At 37.7% G+C, this 19,765-nt stretch overlaps 2 protein-coding genes across 2 annotated transcripts; both read left to right on the forward strand.

Annotated features, from left to right (window-relative positions):
• The first annotated feature begins 1,108 nt into the window (after nucleotides 1-1,108).
• On the forward strand, nucleotides 1,109-8,077 carry OR6N2 (olfactory receptor family 6 subfamily N member 2). The gene is made up of 2 exons (XM_063705682.1): nucleotides 1,109-1,143; nucleotides 4,644-8,077. Exon 2 carries the CDS (start codon nucleotides 4,650-4,652, stop codon nucleotides 5,601-5,603), a length of 954 nt encoding a protein of 317 aa, XP_063561752.1. The 5' UTR covers nucleotides 1,109-1,143; nucleotides 4,644-4,649; the 3' UTR covers nucleotides 5,604-8,077.
• Nucleotides 8,078-10,099: 2,022 nt separating this feature from the next.
• On the forward strand, nucleotides 10,100-18,082 carry LOC101149901 (olfactory receptor 6N1). The gene is made up of 2 exons (XM_004027052.4): nucleotides 10,100-10,274; nucleotides 15,597-18,082. The coding sequence occupies exon 2, from the start codon at nucleotides 15,615-15,617 to the stop codon at nucleotides 16,551-16,553; it is 939 nt and encodes a 312-aa protein (XP_004027101.1). The 5' UTR covers nucleotides 10,100-10,274; nucleotides 15,597-15,614; the 3' UTR covers nucleotides 16,554-18,082.
• The last annotated feature ends 1,683 nt before the right edge of the window (nucleotides 18,083-19,765 follow it).

The following is a 19,765-nucleotide window of genomic DNA, read 5'->3' on the forward strand; positions in this document are numbered from 1 at the left end:
AATTTCTATCTAACACTCTCTTACAGAAATGTCCCACAACTCCAGTGGTGTGTGATCACCCACATTGCAGTGAGTCAATAAACCTAATTTTGTTAGATTATGGGTATGTTCCTTTCTTTTGCTGGAAGGCCTTGTCCTGTCATTTAATTCTCAAAGCAACCCAAATATGTTCAGTTTAAAGGTAAAGAAAATAAGGCTGTGAGATAAAACAGGTGACACTTTATGGTAGTGTGACCTTGGTTATGCTCCTTTGACCGTTAGGAACATTTCTGAGGCAGTGGAGCTTAGAGGTGATGATCATGGACTCTGGGGTCAGAGTGATTGGGTTTATAATTTCTTAGAGCACTTGCGTGACGTTGGACACTTTATTAAACTCTCTGTGCTTCAGTTTTCTCAAATGTAAACTGGGAATAACAATCACACCAACCTCACAGAGTAATTGTGAAGACTGTGCATACATTGTGCTTAGAACAACATGTGTTGCTTAGCAAATGCTCAGGTAAACAGGTCTTTAATTGGAGCTACAATTCAAATTAAGGTTTCTGAAGCTCCACAACCCCAGTTTGTTTGTTTATTTGTTTGTTTTAAAAACAGGCAGCTCTTATCAGAGAGGATTCTCAAAGGAAGAATATTAGGTGGGATTCAGCACATTATCAGGAAAAGTAATTGGCTAAAATGATGAGGGGAAACAGTGTCTCTTTGGATTTCGGAGGTGAGTCAAGAAATGTCAGAGTGCATGTGTTTATGAGAAGAGTGGTGGGAGGATTAGGGTCACGTTTTCAGAACCAGAGTCCAAGAGTCTAGGTTCAGAAGTCACTGGTGATGAGGGAATAGGAGTGGCAAGGGAGGGTGATGAGACAGCAAACATTTGGGAAAGACTTTTCTGAGCCCACCTCTGCAGGGGAGAGGTAAACTTGGCTTCCCAGGAGTCTCCCCTGAGCCTGATTCTCACCCGTCTCTGGGGTTGGAGGTCTCCCTTTCTTCTGCCACTTGTGGCAAAACAGTGTTAGCTCTGGGGATTCTGCCTCAGGAGGATGAGACTTGCTGTAAAGGAGAAAAGGCTTATAGATCCAGTTTCCATTTCCCACACATATACTGATCCAGGCAAGATCAAAGCAGACACCGAATGGTGTTCAGTGGTTGGTAGGTGAACTAAGGGGCACATTAACTGTACTGATCAGGGATTGGAAAGGTGGGACTGATAATAAGGGATTTGAAAATAGATACTACTTTGAAATCCAACAATTGGTCTAGTGAAAATGTGAGTTAAGCAACTAGGACTTGAAATAATTCAATTTTGATAATCTTAGAGTATCAGATTTGGAAGAAACTTTAAAGGCCGTCTTGTCCACCATTCCCTCCATTTGATTCTTAATTCATTCTACAACCAAGAGATTAGCAAACATTTGCTTTTAAAAGGTAGAGAGACAAGAAATTATCTTATGTGTGTGCTGTCACAGATTGGTCAAGTGCTGACACAGATGGTAGAAAGCAGAGGTTTCTAAAACAATTATTCATAAAATAGAGGCTGTGACTGAGAACATCTAATGAGGTATAGACAGTCCCCAATGAACGATAATTCTACTTACAATTTTTCTACAACAGTATGAAAGCAATACATATTCAACAGATTAATACATGAGATATTCAATACCTTATTATAAAATAGGCTTTGTGTTAGATGATTTTGCCCAACTGTAGGCTAATGCAAGTTCTCTGAGCACATATAAGGGAGACTAGGCTAACATATGATGTTTGGGTACATTACATGCGTTTTCAGCTTATTTTCATTATGATAGGTTTATTGGGCTGTAACCCCTTTGTAAGTCGAGGAGCATCTGTATTGTATTCTCTCAGGAGAAGCTGCATTTGAAAATGCTTATCCCAGAGAAGGCCTTACACAGATTTTCTATTTGGAAGATTAAAGACATTTGATCATGCAATAATTTGGGGTCCAGAGGCCTTTAGGGTGCTCCTGAAATTATTATGTTTGCTAGGCCTTACTTGTTCTACACATACAGTTGGCTTCAGAAAAGCTAACTTGTATAAAGGGGAAACATTACCAACAACAGTTCCTTGCACACAAAAGATGATCAAACCTCTTCCTTGAATTTAGTTTCTCTGAGTCAGTGGGAGCAATGATAGGTCTTTCAACAGGATTAGGGAAAGTTGAGGCCAGACTAAATGTGAGATGCTAAGTTTATTAGAATACTGTAAGCTTTGTATTGCTAAGAAGACAACAAAAAGGATGTGTTCAGGTGCAAAAGAGAAAATGTAACTTAAATTTAGGCTAGAATAAAACATTAATTGAGTTCACAATTCTATGCCTATTGTTCCAGGCATCAGCAGGGAAATATATAATAATTAATGAAGTACTACATTTGCTCTCAAAGATCTTAACAATTTATGGGGAAGACAGACTTGTTAAAAAGGTAACAATATGCTAAATGTAAACATTATGAGGTCATAGAAAAGGAATAAATAATTCTTTTTCTGAGGGATTCAGTAGAAGTATATTTAAGGAGTTAAGATTTGATTTGATTTTGAAGGATAAGAAGCAGTTCCCAGATGGAGAGAAGAGAGATGACTTAGAAGCAAAGGAAATGTAATGAAGCGAGAATTTCTTTTTTAACATATCTGTCTCCTGTAATTGGAGAGGTGAATGTACAGTCTCTTTAGGTTAGAAGAGAATCAAGAAGAGTCTTTTAAGTATCAGTTGCTTTCAATGAATTTAGTATTCTAAAATATCAAACCCAGAAGTTCATTTCTACTGCAGGGCATTTGAGTTTGAAAGAAATGTTCGGCATTGGGTGAGTGGTAGAGTTGCAAGGAAAGTACTGGTCTACTAATTATTAAATGAATTGTTTAAATGAATTCGTTTGGTTATTAATATCTTATTGAATACTTTTAATGTGACAGCCATTGTGACGAGTGTCAGGATGATGAAAATAAGCAAGAGGCTGGTTTGTCAGTATGATAACTAGAATTGGGCAGTTCTCTTCAACTGCAGTGTGATCTACACAGGGTATGGTGTGACTGGCACTGGTTGCCATTTTATGCATTTAAAGTTGCATTGTGAATTTTTGTTATTGTTTTCTTTTTGCATCTGTTACACATTTTGCTTAAGAATAATTAGAATGTCCAATACTATTTTGTATGAAATTTCACCAAGCCAGCTATATACTCTTCACCTGTATTTATATAATTGATTTTATGAAAACACAAGATGCATGTTTATTGCCACTGTATCATGTTTGTTTTTGAATCTGCATTCTTTTTTTTTTTTTTTTTTGAGACGCAGTCTCGCACTGTCGCCCAGGCTGGAGTGCAGTGGCGCGATCTCGGCTCACTGCAAGCTCCACCTCCCGGGTTCACTCCATTCTCCTGCCTCAGCCTCCGGAGTAGCTGGGAACTGCAGGTGCCCGCCACCACGCCCGGCTAATTTTTTTTGTATTTTTAGTAGAGACGGGGTTTCACCGTGTTAGCCAGGATGGTCTCAATCTCCTGACCTCGTGATCTGCCCGCCTTAGCCTCCCAAAGTGCTGGGATTACAGGCGTGAGTCACCATGCCCGGCCGAATCTGCATTCTTACACCAAACAAGCTAACCACCCTAACCCATCTTCCTGTCAGCCATACCCACAAGGCAAATTCACACCTTCATCTCCGAGCTTGAGGTCAGAATAGTTAAATTTTGCTTATGTTTTAAAAGTCTACATCTGACCAGTCACTCATCTAGCAAACATTCTTCAGTGATGCCCTGCATCTATGGAGCTAAGGTCTTAAAGCATTGAGTGAGCTTTCCCAGTTTGGTTACCATAGAGGGGAACATGTGTTTCCTTCATGTGAGCTGCTTGCTGCTCGATGCTTTTATTTTTGTCTGAAATATTTCTTTTTCTCTTTTACGCAGCTGATCCCAGATCTTCTTGGAAAATTCATCTTACGGGCTTCCTCTAAAAGTTTTTTTCATTCATCCTGACCTGAGAAATGAGCCACTTCTCAGGCACACTGAATTGAAGGATTCTGCTTCTCTACAGGGTTGTAAGCTGCCTGGTGGCAGAGATTGTACCTTGCTGAATTTTGTGTTCTTTCTGCCTGACACATATTTGTTCAATAAATGTTTATAGAGATGAATTGAACAATAAGAAAATATTTGCTACTACATTAATCTCATACCCAAAATTCACTCTTTAAGGCTTTACTGAAGGAAAAGCTATGACCTGGGAAGAGGAGTTAGAATGTTTGGGAACAGTCATACAGTATAGAGCTAGAATGCTTGAGGATGGTCGAAATGTTGTTTCTGTGAAATAGTATCTATAGGAAATACAAAAGTGTTCTAATTACTTCCTTCTCTCTATTTCCGAGTTTTCTTATTTGCAAAATAGGCAGAACAATGGTGCTTATCTCATTGAAGTATAAAAATTAAGTAAATATTGAATGCAAGACACTTGTAAAAATGATGAATAGTAAGTGCTAATAAGAGTTAGCTATTAATATTTTTACGGTAATAGTAATAGTAGTGAGGGCAACAGTAGTAATTTCAGTGCTACTTTTAAGTTAAAAAGAGAGAGAGAGAAATGAAGTTTTGGCGTGGATTCAGCAGTCATCTCAATCCAATGTTTTCTTCTTTCCTTCTTTACCTCAGCCTCCCATGGATCAATACAACCATTCAAGCCTGGCTGAATTTGTGTTCCTTGGCTTTGCCAGTGTGGGCTATGTCAGGGGCTGGCTTTTTGTCCTGCTGCTATTGGCATACCTGTTCACCATCTGTGGTAACATGCTCATCTTCTCAGTCATCCGACTGGATGCAGCTCTGCACACACCTATGTACCACTTTGTCAGTGTTCTTTCCTTCTTGGAGTTGTGGTATACAGCTACCACTATCCCTAAGATGTTGTCTAATATTCTCAGTGAGAAGAAAACCATTTCTTTTGCAGGATGCCTCCTTCAGACCTACTTCTTCCACTCCTTGGGAGCGTCTGAATGCTACCTTCTTACAGCCATGGCCTATGATAGATACCTGGCCATTTGTCGGCCCCTCCACTACCCTATAATTATGACCACCACACTCTGTGCCAAGAAGGCTGCTGCTTGTTGGACTTGTGGCTTCCTGTGTCCCATTTCTGAGGTCATCCTTGCCTCCCAGCTCCCATTTTGTGCTTACAATGAAATCCAACACATTTTCTGTGACTTTCCACCTTTGCTGAGCTTGGCCTGCAAGGACACATCCGCTAACATTCTGGTGGACTTTGCCATTAATGCTTTCATAATTCTTATCACTTTCCTCTTTATCATGATTTCTTATGCAAGGATCATTGGGGCTGTGCTGAAGATAAAAACAGCATCAGGAAGAAAGAAGGCCTTTTCTACCTGTGCCTCACATCTTGCTGTGGTCCTCGTCTTCTTTGGGAGCATCATCTTCATGTATGTGCGGCTAAAGAAGAGCTATTCCCTGACCCTTGACCGAACATTTGCTATAGTTTACTCTGTACTAACACCAATGGTCAATCCAATTATCTACAGTCTTCGTAACAAGGAACTCATTAAAGCTATCAAGAGGACCATCTTCCAGAAGGGAGGTAAAGCTAGTCTTGCTCATCATTGACTTTCTTCCCATGTCCTTTCTCACCTCAATGCTCAATTCATAAAAGTTCCTTGAATAATCTTCCCATCATCACACATGCTCTGAATTTCATTTCCTTTCACCTCTTCAAAGACTTCATTTCTTTATGATTTTCTCGTTTTCTACATCTTTACTTCTTCTATTTTTTACTCGATCACTTATGTCAGCATTTAAGAATATTTTAGTATCTACATACTTCTTTTTTTTTTTTTAAAAAAAGCATGTATGTTTCCTAGGCCCACACATTTCCATCCAGCTAGAGATCGATTTCTCTGTTCCTCTTTCCAATCAAACTTCTCAACACACCATATCTCCTCTTCTTTACTTCATATCCACTTCTCAACCCATTCCGATCTTATTTTGGCTCAGACCTTCCAACTAATATTTTGTGAAGGCCATTATTGACCTCAATGCTGCCAAATACATGAGAAACTTCTTTTCCTTCCTCTCTCCTGAACTCTTGACACACATGACCAGTTTTTATGCCTCAATTCTCCTAACTTTTTACTCCTTAACTCTCCCTGACTCTCATGACATCATTACCTCCCAATTTTCTTCTTATCTTTCTTGTGAGTCTTTCCCAGCCTTCGTTGTCCTGCCGTGCTATCTCCCTAGATACTCAGAGTTATTCTTATGGATTTAAATATGATCTCTGTCTATCACAAGGCCTCTTAAATTTTTATCTCCAAACCACAATTTTTCTCTGAGATTTAGATTTATATATTCAACTTCCTACTTATCAACACTGCCTGGATTGGTATTCTCAATAATTTAAAACTTAACATGTCAAAATTGATTTCTTAAAATTTCTAACCATGAAAGCTTGATGCTTTTGTTTCCTTGTGTTTCTTCTAGAAAATTTTAAATATTCTATTTTGCTTCCTTTTCTTACAACCATAATTCCAATCAATTATTAATGTATGCCAATCTTTTCACAAAATATATTCTTAAATCAATTTATTCCTTATTCTCTTTAGTGTTTCTACCCTGGTGTAAATTGCCAACATCTCTCAATTGGATTAATATAATAATATTCTACCCATGCTCCTTTCTCCTACTCTCATTCTATTCTAATATATTTTCCACATAAAATATAAAGTAATGTATTTGAAATCTGAATTGTATATACCACTTTATAAAAACATGAGAAATTCTCAATTGCCCTTAAGATAAAATTCAAAGCCTCACCATACTTTATAAGGCTATAAACGGAATTCTTCCCTGCCTTCCTCTTCAACATAGATTCATACCTCTACTCCCTCAGCTCCCTCTTTCCTAGCTACATGATTACTCTTTCAGGTCTTCAAATACATTATGGATTTTCCTGGCTTCAGGATCTTCACTCCGTTTTTTCCCCGACATTTCATTTGATTCACTCCTCCTAATTGTGTGATTTTCTGTTCAAATATCAATTTCCAGTGACGCTAGCTTTGAGAGGACTTCTGAACACTCAGTCTAATTTATGTCACTCATTTTTATCTCTGAAGTATGTTTTGCTTCTCTTCAAAATATGTATGGCAATTTATGTGTTTGTGGACATTTATGTATATATACATAGATATAGTTTGTCATTCTTTCCTACAAGTATCTATAAACTAGATTTGGTCTCAAATTATTTCAGATTTTTTATTTGTTGTGTGTCCAGAAACTAACACAGCACCTAAATAGGATGAGTATTCAATGCAATCGTAATGAATGAAACATGTAATGAATCTTACCCACACCTGGTCAATAACATATTTGGCCTTTAACAATGACATAATGATTCTAATCATTACTGAAACCCACTCTTCTATAGAATGCATCGGTCTTCCCTATTTGTACTCACCAGTTTTCTGCACATCCCACCTCAACTTGTCTCACATCTGCCTTTTGAATTTCCTTGGATAATACTGGTAACTAGTCCTTGCTTAGCTACTGTGCATCATACTAGGTTAATTTTCTGGATCTGTATTTTTTTTTTTTTCACTCACAAACTTTGGTGGGCATGTAAGCTATCCCTAGATAATATTCATTTTTAACATGATATGGTTATGTGTAAACATAAATTTTCATGTCATTTGGGAAAATGCATAAGTATAGGATTGCTAGGTCACACGATAAATGTGTTTATAATTAACTGTCTAACTGTTTTCCAAAGACTAGTGCTTTTTGGGTCCCTCTGCTGTGGTGCAATGTGGGGCATGTGTAGCGAGAGTTCATTCAGCCTGGGCAGCTTTCCTGAGCTGTGGGAATGGGCTTGTGATGAGCCCCAGGCTTCTGTTTCTCATTGCTGCATGTCTATGAGTAACAAATCTGCTTTTCTTGATTTGTTGTGTGTTTTATCTCAGCAGGTTCATGAACTAGGTAGAGAACCTTTGCATATATATATGTATGTCCTTTTCTCCAAATCCTCCCTGCTGTCATCCACACTATTTTATCATATATTTTTGTAAAATAAACACACACTACATTGCTACTATTTTTGCTATATACAGTCATTTTCTGTAAACAGTGGCGGTAAAAGACCTTGCAAGAGGGAGAGAGGTTAGTGAGTACTGAGGAAGTCAATGGAGCTGCAGTTTCAAGAAATGTGATACCATAAAAAAGACAGGCAGTTATGTGCTGAAGTCTGCTCATAGTTTTTGGGAAATGATTGACAACTTATTAGAAATTCTGTGGAACCAATAGCTTGGAATCAGATACAGTGGGAGTATTAGCACTATGCCAATCAGCAAATGTTATAAATCAGGACCTTTTTAAAAACGGCAGGCTATGTCAAAGCTAAACAATGCAGGCACTAAAGTGGTAAGGACAGATTTAATCAGTAATATACAAATATACAAATATATATACACACACAAAAACACACACACATACACACACATAGACATAAATTATTTTGGTAGCCTTGAATTTTCTCAGGCAGGCACTTAAAGAGGTGCTAGGATAGACTATGGCCTTGAGTTCTTAGAAACTATGTTAGTGTTTGTTTAAGTCTTTTAATACATGTGGTGGGGGAGGGAAGGTGGGTAGGGTGGATGGAATCATTTTTGCTGACAGTCTATAGATTTTGTAAGCCAAGGTTGAGGTTTAGTCAAAAAGAGAACTAGAGTTCAATGAAGTTGAGAATCTTTGTTAGAGGAGTCAGTTGTTAAACATTTACCCCAACACATATAGAGACAGAATATCATTTGGAGGGGAGGGTAGCAGAATTGATGGACATATTTTAGGAATAAAGTATATTCTAGTTCACAGAAAAGAAGTAACTGAAATGAAACTGACAGATGTGGAAAATTTAATTTAAAAGGTAGTGGGTATTTAATTCTTAATTGCCTTATAGGGATTTAGAAAACCTGAATAAACCTCTAGTCATTAAGTAAATAAAATTATTACTTAAACTCTACATATACTAGTCAAAAAACAAAATAATACTTTGACTCAAAAATTAAGTTATTAGTTAAATATCTATTTACCACAAACAAAATATTAAATACTGGCAGCTCAGTTTGAAAAAAAAATCTTCCAGAAATAAATTAGGAGATAGAAAAATATAAACTTTGGTGAAGAATATTGAAAGTGTGGGTGGGATGGAGAAAGTGACAAAAATTATTTAATTCTTCTCATAGTTCATATTATAGTTTGTAAGTACTTTTTTACATTATCACATTTGATTATTAATTTTATCTGAGGAAAGTAAATCTTCCTTATAATTTTTAAATTTTTTGTCTGACAAATAATTATATATGTGATGTTTTGATACATGTATGCAGAGTAGAATGATCAAATTAGGCTAATTAACATATTTATCACCTCACATATAGTACTTATCATTTTTATTTTGTGGCAAGAGTATTTAAAATCCACCCTTCTGGCAATATTGCCAACCATGGCTCAATGAGGTGCCTAATGTCTCATAAGTATTTGGAAGAATGGCTGGGATTGAATCCAAGATTCTGAAGCAGCACTCTTTACAGAGCAGATAACACTAGAGTAGAGAGGAGACTGCAGTGTGTAAGACAACATATAACTGCTGTAAATATGAGCAACAGACAAGATTAGGAGTCGGCCTTGATGGTATTTATGTCCCCAGTGTCTCCCTGTCCTCACCCTTTCAGGGTCAAAGAAGGTCAGTCAAATTTTATAAAGATCCTATCATAATTGAAGGTTGTATGCTTACTCCCAAGTCATGCAGTACAGGAACCCATCTGAACCTAGTTTTCACACCAGTTATTGTTATTTACTAAAGGAAGTAATTGCCTTGAGACATGTTCTATCTCAACTTGGACTGGTAGTTATTGTTGTAGTAACTAATAGGTAATGAAGGACTACTGGCTAATGAACTTGCTGTATGTCAGTTCCTTTCCTGAGAGAGCACTTTAGTGACCCCAGGAGGTCTGCTCAGAAGGCCCATGGGATTCTGCCTCTATGAGGTCCCTATCAAGAATCCAGGTTTTATGGGAGAAGAATTTGTTTTATGGTTTAACTTATTCCCACAGGTTCCATCAAAGTGATAAACTTCAACCCCTCCAGGCCCCGGGAGTGGCTGGGTATAATACTGCAAATGAGACATAGGAAGTAAACAGGAAGTTCTCTTCAAACTTCGGACTCTGAGCAGTGGCTGGGCTTCCAGAGTCAAGCTCTAGCAGAGCACACCCCACCAACAATCTCTAGGTAAGACTTTATCAAGCAGGCATTTTCATCTTCACATTCCTTCTTAGTCTGATCACTAAGAGACCTAGAGGATTCAGAAATATGGAGAGGTTTTTGAATAATCAGGGTCCATAAAACACATAATTGAAACACAGAAACTATTTTTAAAAACAGATATTCTGCTTTTCAAATGCTATAGTGAAGAGTCTGGCTTCAAAATTAGTTAATTGGCTATATTTTTAACTAACTGTGTAAACTGGAACAAGTCTTCTCCCCTTTCTGGATCCCAGTTTTTGTTGTTTGTTTGTTTGTTTCTTTTTTTAAATGAAGACGTTGAGTGTGATAATCTCTAAAATTGCATCTCCCTTCTTACCCCCAGATCTTTGGCCGTATGCCTAAACAATTATGAACTACGAATAATGCAGCTGTGGTATCTGAAGAAAAGAATGCAAGGCATATATTCTAAAAGCTTTCTAGAATTAGGGGAATAAACTATGATTTCAATGGACCTAAGTAAGATAAATGTAAATTTGTATATGTGGTAGGTTTTATGAGAGTCCTGATTCCAATATCAGGAATAGGAGTAGATGAGTAACTGATGAGCTAAAGAGCTGCACAAGTCATCTCAGTTGCCCTCTTTTTCATTACCCACCATAACTCTGATATATCAGGCATTGTGCTAAGTACTCTAGGAGGTAGGACATGGTATGAAGTTTCCTCATTAATTTCAAAAAGCTCACAGAGTGTTGCCTTGGAGTGATAAGACATATGCCTGGAAAATAATTGCAGTGCATTACAGGATATAATTGGAGGGACAGTGAGAAAGTACTACTGAGAATTTAGAAGAGTGAAAGAACAGTATTTAACTTAGATGGTCAGGGAAAAAAATGACAGACTTGAGCTAGAAAATAGTTCAAGTGTCTTCAGATTGACAAAAGATAAAGCATATTTTTAGTGAGGGTACACTGCAAACAAAGGAGTCTAGGCTAAATACAGAAACCCACTTGGCAAACATTGAAATTGCTATAATGGTGATGAAAAGAATGTTTGAACACATGACTCTGGACCAGAGCAATAGGGTTGTTTCACAGAGCAAAACAAAGAATAATGGTGAAAGCCAGGTTTCTGGTCATTGGAAAGGACAGTTGTAAACTAAAACATTTCAAAAATGGAGAGAACTGTCTTATGGGTCAGGAAGCTTCCAGTGCTGTAAATCCAGGCAGAGGGTTGATGCCCATTTGTGGCGATATGGATTCCTTTATGAGTGAGAAGATATGAGTTTTTGCTGGGCTGAATCAAAATTAGAAACATAAGTACAATACGAAGTTTGATACACATGATTTATCCTTCTATTTTAGCCTTCCTTTTTGTGATATTTAAAGGTTTTTTCTTTTTATGAGCTGTTAGAAATATATAATACATTTAAGATATTCTAACAATCCAGTGAAATCCAAAATTATGGGGGCCACTGGAAAGTGATAGTTCCTAAAGCTTTTCTCAACACTAAATTAAGGTTTATCAGTACTAGAAGTTACAATCATAATTAGAAATAATAAAATAAATTTTTTAAAAAGGTAAAATCATCAGTATTTTTTGCCATCTTAAAGGGGGTGTGAAAAAGAGAAGGAAATGGTCCAAACCTCTGAGAACTGTGAACTTGGAAGATGAGGGAGTTGGGGGTGCTAGTTTTCCGTGGAAAATAATAATACTTGATTGGATCCTGATGACTTTGATTGCTTAGGCAGAGTATGGAGGGAGTGAACAACAGCAGGTCATTAAAGAGTGATGATACAATGTATAGTGTGATAATAAGTCTTTGGAGTTACGTGGAAACTTTACCTTCTGAGAAAGGAGACGACAAAATACTGGCTTCTCATATTCAATCTTCTGACCAGCCATCCATGTAGATCTGAAAATTTAGTTAAGGGCTCACAGTCTAGACAACTCATCTGCGAGTGGGACTGGAAGCCAGAAAAGGAAAGAGGCAGCTCTAGAATAAAACCTTTTATTTATATTTAGAAGGGAAGGAATATAGAACATCTAGAAAACAAGGGTCTGAGAAGAAGTAGAAATTTAGGGATAATCCTTTATAGAAGGCAGGTATGCATTCAAGACTTGAAGGAAACAGAAGGCAGAATTGGGCAGTGGATAGACATGGATATGCGGTGAGAAAAACTAAGACAAAGAAATTTTCGATAATAAAGTAATTATTCTGAAGCAAAATCACCCATATAAAAGTTTGGCCCGGAAGTAGGTCTCTGGAATCTTAGTAGAGAAACATCCTATATTAAGTCTTGGATTGAGAAAGGCTTTTGTATATGGGATGGACATGCTCCCTAGGTTTAGAAAAATGCCAAGAAAAATCAGAGTAAACAAAGTTAGTTTGGATGAATTTCAGGATCCTGGAGAGGGAAGAAGTGATAAGAAGACTGGAGGGCAGAAGGAGAAGACTCGGTGACTTTCATAACTCTCTGCCTTTGCACAGGCAGTTCCATTTGCTTCAAATACTTTTTTTTTTCATTTTTCCATCTAAAAAATTCTGACAGTTTCTTCACTTCAAATAAAAATTATATCTTCTGGCAAAGCATGGTGACTTATGCCTGTAATCCCAGCACTTTTAGAGGCCAAAGCAGGTGGATCACTTGAGCCCAGGAGTTCAAGACCAGCCTGGGCAATATGGCTAAACCCCATCTCTACCAAAAACACAAAAATTAGCCAGGTGTGGTGGTGCACATTTGTAGTCCCAGCTACTTGTGGGGTGGAGGCGGGAGGATTGCTTGAGCCCAGGAGGTCAAGGCTACAGTGAGCAGAGATCCTGCCACTGCACTCCAGGCTGGGTGATAGAGTGAGACGCTGTCTCCAATAATAATAATAATAATAAATTATGTGTTCTATGAAATTTTCCTGATTTATCTCCATATCCAGCCCATGACTTGTAACTCCTACTGCATATGCAAATTAGCAGTTATCTTAATAGAGTTGCATGTTAATTACATAAATATTTATTGAGTTGTAACTATATTTCAGACATGGCTCTAGGCACTTGACATACACCAGTAAACAAAATAGAAAAGAAAAAAATCTTTGCCCTTAAGGAACTTATACTCTCAAAGAGGAGAGAACCAATAAACAACAGGAATAAGAAATAAGTACATTTTACAGGTTAGAACATGATAAGTCCTCTGGAAAAAAAGTTAAAAATTAAGTAGAGAAAGGCAATAGCAGTACAGAATATGGAGGTCAGGATGGAGGCACACTGCAGTTATATAGGGTGGCCCAGGTAGTTGAGCCGGTGAAATTTGAGCAAAGACGAAATAAATGAAAGAGCTATCCAAATGGTGAAAGAGATTCTAGAACAAGGAAAGAGCTACAGCAAAGGTTTTAAATGATATGTCACTGAACACATTTGATCGATGGAAATGCAGAACCTAATTTAGAATTTAACCAGGATCACTCTGGTGTGTTGAGATGAGGCTACAAGTGAACAAATGCAAGTAGGGAGATCTGTTAGGAGTCAATTACAGTAAGAGGGGTGAGATAAAAGTGACTTGGACCGAGGTGGTCAAACATAGTTCCTGGATATATGAGAGAAAGATAGAAACAAGGATGACTGCAGGAGTTTAGCTTGTCAGTTGAAAGATTGCAATTGCCATCATTTGTGATGGGGAAGACTAGGGGTAGAGACCCCAGGAGTTCAGTTTGAGATGGCTCTTCGACTCCCAAGAGGAGATGTGAGTAGGCAGTGAAATATATGAGTCTGGAGTAGCAGAGAAAAATATCGCCTGAGATATGGACTTAGATGTCTTCAACACATTTATAGTGTTTAAAGCTCTGGTATTGGATGGTATAGAGCAGAGGAGTTGAGTTTATATAGAAGAGAAAAAAAAAAGATTAAACACTGACCATGGGCACTGTGACATTAAAAGGATGCGGCATGGAGGAGAAACTAAAGTTAGAGAATGAGAAGGAATGACTAATAAGATAGAAAGTAACCAAAAGTATAGTACCCCGAGAATCAAGTCAAGGAAGTGTGTGAACAGGCTGGATAAATCAACACTGTCAAGAAACATAGATAGTCCAAGTAAGCTGAGGAATGAGAAATGATCATTGGATCCAGGAAATCTTAGATAATTAACGTCTATGAGAAAGGAGGTTTTAATGGAGTGGTGGTAGTGCAAATCTAATTAGAGTGGGTTTAAGAAGAAACTTAAAGAGAGGCATTAAAGGCAATGCGTATAGCCGACTCTTGGAAGAGTTTTCTTTTAGGGACATAGAAAGAAATAGAGCAGTGGCTGTGGGATGAGTAAAGAGAAAGAATTTAAGGCTCTGGCTTTTTTGTTTGTTTAGTAAATGAGAATAATAGCATGTTGTTACATTGATAGAGTATTCCATGAAAGAGCTGTATAATAGTTAGTTGTTTCTCTATACTCTGTATTACAATATTAGTTTGTTAACATCAGGTGCCACATTTTATTTGTTTAGTCCCTGTTCTAAGTGTAATGCCCAGAGTACTGAAAATAATCAATTATTGTTACATTGACCTCAACACAGTAGAGCATGTATATTTAATATCTACAGAAGCAATAAACCAGAAAAGAGCATTTGAAGTTGATAGAGGGGGAAATGGCAGGAAGAACTGATGAAGTGGCCACAGTCTGAAGTTGAAATGCAGAAAGATAGATTTGCCTCCTGTCTTTCTTTGGCTTTTTTATTTACTCTAACCTTCTTATTTTTGACTGGAGCTCTCACCAGTGTCCAAAAGAGGTCTAAATTCTGACCTACATGCCCCTGAAAGATGCTAGCAGACCCGAGTTCTCATAAAGGAATAGGAGGGAGCAGAAGGGAAAATAATTGATTCTTTGGTAGCCAGAAAGTTGAAGAAGAACACAAATTAAAATGAGAAATTAGCAAATAATATTCAAATTATATATATTTGGTCCAGTATGGTATCAATATATTACCAGTATAAATGATGATTTTTACCTTAGATGGACAATATGTATAAATGTTAATATATACCTTGGATTAGAAATACCTAAATTTCTAAAATCTATATAGATTCTATTGAGAAAGTCAACTGGGTTACAGGATGGATTAGGAAGGCCAAAAATGAGCTGTGTTAATCAGGGAAGACTAAACATAAACTTAAATAGTCTGAAGGAGGCTGTTGACAGGAAGGGCAGGGAGGGATGGAATTGAAATGTTGACCTCTCAAAGCATTTACTTAGCGGGCTTTACTCTGGAGGTGAGAGAAGGGAGGGCAATAGTAATTTGAGGGTTGCCTTCTTGTTAGAACCCCTACAGTTCAACTTTCTTTCCTATCCTTCCACACTTCACATCTAGGGACACGAATGGTGAGCAATGGACACAGGGAACTGGAGCCAGGTAACAGAATTCATCATCTTGGGCTTCCCCCATCTCCAGGGTGTCCAGATTTATCTCTTTCTCTTGTTGCTTCTCATTTACCTCATGACTGTGTTGGGAAACCTGCTGATATTCCTGGTGGTCTGCCTGGACTCCCGGCTTCATACACCCATGTACCACTTTGTCAGCATTCTCTCCTTCTCAGAGCTTGGCTATACAGCTGCCACCATCCCTAAGATGCTGGCAAACTTGCTCAGTGAGAAAAAGACCATTTCATTCTCTGGGTGTCTCCTGCAGATCTATTCCTTTCACTCCCTTGGAGCGACTGAGTGCTATCTCCTGACAGCTATGGCCTACGATAGGTATTTAGCCATCTGCCGGCCCCTCCACTACCCAACCCTCATGACCCCAACACTCTGTGCAGAGATTGCCATTGGCTGTTGGTTGGGAGGCTTGGCTGGACCAGTAGTTGAAATTTCCTTGATTTCACGCCTCCCATTCTGTGGCCCCAATCGCATTCAGCATGTCTTTTGTGACTTCCCTCCTGTGCTGAGTTTGGCTTGCACTGATACGTCTATAAATGTCCTAGTAGATTTTGTTATAAATTCCTGCAAGATCCTAGCCACCTTCCTGCTGATCCTCTGCTCCTATGTGCAGATCATCTGCACAGTGCTCAGAATTCCCTCAGCTGCCGGCAAGAGGAAGGCCATCTCCACGTGTGCCTCCCACCTCACTGTGGTTCTCATCTTCTATGGGAGCATCCTCTTCATGTATGTGCGGCTGAAGAAGAGCTACTCACTGGACTATGACCAGGCCCTGGCAGTGGTCTACTCAGTGCTCACACCCTTCCTCAACCCCTTCATCTACAGCTTGCGCAACAAGGAGATCAAGGAGGCTGTGAGGAGGCAGCTAAAGAGAATTGGGATATTGGCATGAGTTGGCGCTGAGAGTAGGCCAAGGCCGGGCCTGAGGGTATGGTGGCCCCAGGGATCAACAGTGGCCAGAGACGAGAAACTACAAATTCAGTGCTTTTCTATGTGGGGTGGTGGAGCTGCAGCAAGTGCTGACTTTCAGTGTTATAGCGACCTTCATACTGTCTGCTGGAGCCACGTTTGGCTTGAGACCAGAGACTAGGGAAAGTACACATCCCTTCAACATGATGTAGTGCAGTGATTTTCAAAACTCAGATGTTTATGTATCACACTTAGGTTTTTTTTTTTAAATCTGTGTCTTACCTATTATACATATATAGGCATTTTTCAAATTTACTTGACTTAATATAAATATAGTCAGTCATGTCCTAAACAAAATGTGCTAAATAAAATTTAGAACATGAAATTCATGATGTTTTTTGTACCACTTGCAATCATTTCATGTGGAGAAGACTGGTACAGTAGAAAAAAGCATGTTTTTTGAACTCATATATATCTGGATTTAAATCATATTTTATTCAGTCACTTGCTAATTACTTAATCTTTAGAAAGTAACTTAGCATCTCTGAGTCTTAATTTCATTATTTGATAATGATATTTTCTTGAAGAGTGTTTTGAATATTAACGTTAAGATTTGTAAACCACAGTGCACAGTGTCTGACATGTAGGTGATAGTAAATAAATAAGGACTTGTTTTTATTTATTTTATTCTGCGAAGACTTCTCATCATTACTCTGAGTCTTAGAACAATATCTAGTAAAACATAAATAAACAAAAATATTTTCCAAGTATTTTCTCCAAAGGAAAGGAGCAAACCAGCCAGAAGGAATACTTGTATAGTGTACAAGTATACTATACTTGAAAAGTATAGTTTGTCACAGTTCTGTTCTGACAAGTTTCATGTACCTGTCTTAGTGGTCCTAATATCTATGGCCAGTATAATGTATGAAAGTATAGGAGTTGAGTCAGTGGAAAGAAATAGGATTACTTTTTACATCGAACCATTTTTTTATTTAATTGTAAGCTAATTATTTCCTGAAACCTGTGAAAAATAATTCTAAAATGTAGCATATGAGAGATCTGGGGATTGAATTAATAGCTAATATTATGTATTCTTTATGTATCCTTCCATGAATGGAGGATCAAATATTAACTACAAAAAGTCTTTGAATTCTATAGAAATTCCTAAGAAGATTACAAAATATTTTTAATACCACACTTTTAAAGGTATTCATCCATCCATGCATTCAAATTAACACATTTATTTAGCTCTTACTATATATCAGATGCAGTGTCAACCCTACAAAAGCAATGAACAAGACATATATATGTCCAGGTCCTACCTTTAGGGTGTTTTAAAAGAGTTGAGAATATAAATATTAAAATTAAAATTAATTTATAATTAGTTATAATTAATTATAATTGTGGGAAGTAGTATTAAGATAAACATGCATTCTCCTTTTTTTTCACTTGTCTTTGAAGTTTATTGAGAATTTTAAGCAGATAAATGTTTTTACATTAAATAATCACCAGAAATTCAAAATATTATACTCCATCAAATGGGAACTTGAATTGTTCTATTTATATATGTAGCGTTCTATTTATAATATATTTCATTCAGTGTTTCATCTAGAATAAAAATGCCAAGAAATAAAATTATTAAAAACAAGTTGTGTTTGACTTTCGGTAAAATTTTTTGTCTTGGACATTTTTGATGACTAAGTATCACTAAATCTATGCTAGGTAAATTTGCCCCCATTATTTTCTTTTTTATTTTATTATTATTTTATTTAGGGTACATGTGCACAACGTGCAGGTTTGTTACATATGTATACATGTGCCATGTTGGTGTGCTGCACCCATTAACCCATCATTTAGCATTAGGAGTATCTCCTAATGCTATCCCTCCCCCGTCCCCCCACCCCACAACAGTCCCCAGTGTGTGATGTTCCCCTTCCCAATATCATACTGAATGGGCAAAAACTGGAAGCATTCCCTTTGAAAACGGGCACAAGACAGGGATGCCCTCTCTCACCACTCCTATTCAACATAGTGTTGGACGTTCTGGCCAGGGCAATCAGGCAGGAGAAGGAAATAAAGGGTATTCCATTAGGAAAAGAGGAAGTCAAATTGTCCCTGTTTGCAGATGACATGATTGTATATCTAGAAAACCCCATTGTCTCAGCCCAAAATCTCCTTAAGCTGATAAGCAATTTCAGCAGTCTCAGGATACAAAATCATGTGCAAAAATCACAAGCATTCTTATACACCAATAACAGACAAACAGAGAGCCAAATCATGAGTGAACTCCCATTCACAATTGCTTCAAAGAGAATAAAATACCTAGGAATCCAACTTACGAGGGACGTGAAGGACCTCTTCAAGGAGAACTTCAAACCACTGCTCAAGGAAATAAAAGAGGACACAAACAAATGGAAGAACATTCCATGCTCATGGGTAGGAAGAATCAATATCGTGAAAATGGCCATACTGCCCAAGGTAATTTATAGATTCAATGCCATCCCCATCAAGCTACCAGCGACTTTCTTCATAGAATTGGAAAAAACTACTTCAAAGTTCATACGGAACCAAAAAAGAGCCTGCATCGCCAAGTCAATCCTAAGCCAAAAGAACAAAGCTGGAGGCATCATGGTACCTGACTTCAAACTGTACTACAAGGCTACAGTAACCAAAACAGCATGGTGCTGGTACCAAAACAGAGACATAGACCAATGGAACAGAACAGAGCCCTCAGAAATAATGCCGCATATCTACAACTATCTGATCTTTGACAAACCTGACAAAAACAAGCAATGGGGAAAGGATTCCCTGTTTAATAAATGGTTCTGGGAAAACTGTCTAGCCATACGTAGAAAGCTGAAACTGGATCCCTTCCTTACACCTTACACAAAAATTAATTCAAGATGGATTAAAGACTTACATGTTAGACTTAAAACCATAAAAACCCTAGAAGAAAACCTAGGCAATACCATTCAGGACATAGGCATGGGCAAGGACTTCATGTCTAAAACACCAAAAGCAATGGCAACAAAAGCCAAAATTGACAAATGGGATCTAATTAAAGAGCTTCTGCACAGCAAAAGAAACTACCATCAGAGTGAACAGGCAACCTACAGAATGGGAGAAAATTTTTTCAACCTACTCATCTGACAAAGGGCTAATATCCAGAATCTACAATGAACTCAAACAAATTTA

Source organism: Gorilla gorilla, chromosome 1, assembly GCF_029281585.2.
Source record: "Gorilla gorilla gorilla isolate KB3781 chromosome 1, NHGRI_mGorGor1-v2.1_pri, whole genome shotgun sequence".
Taxonomy (NCBI): domain Eukaryota; kingdom Metazoa; phylum Chordata; class Mammalia; order Primates; family Hominidae; genus Gorilla; species Gorilla gorilla.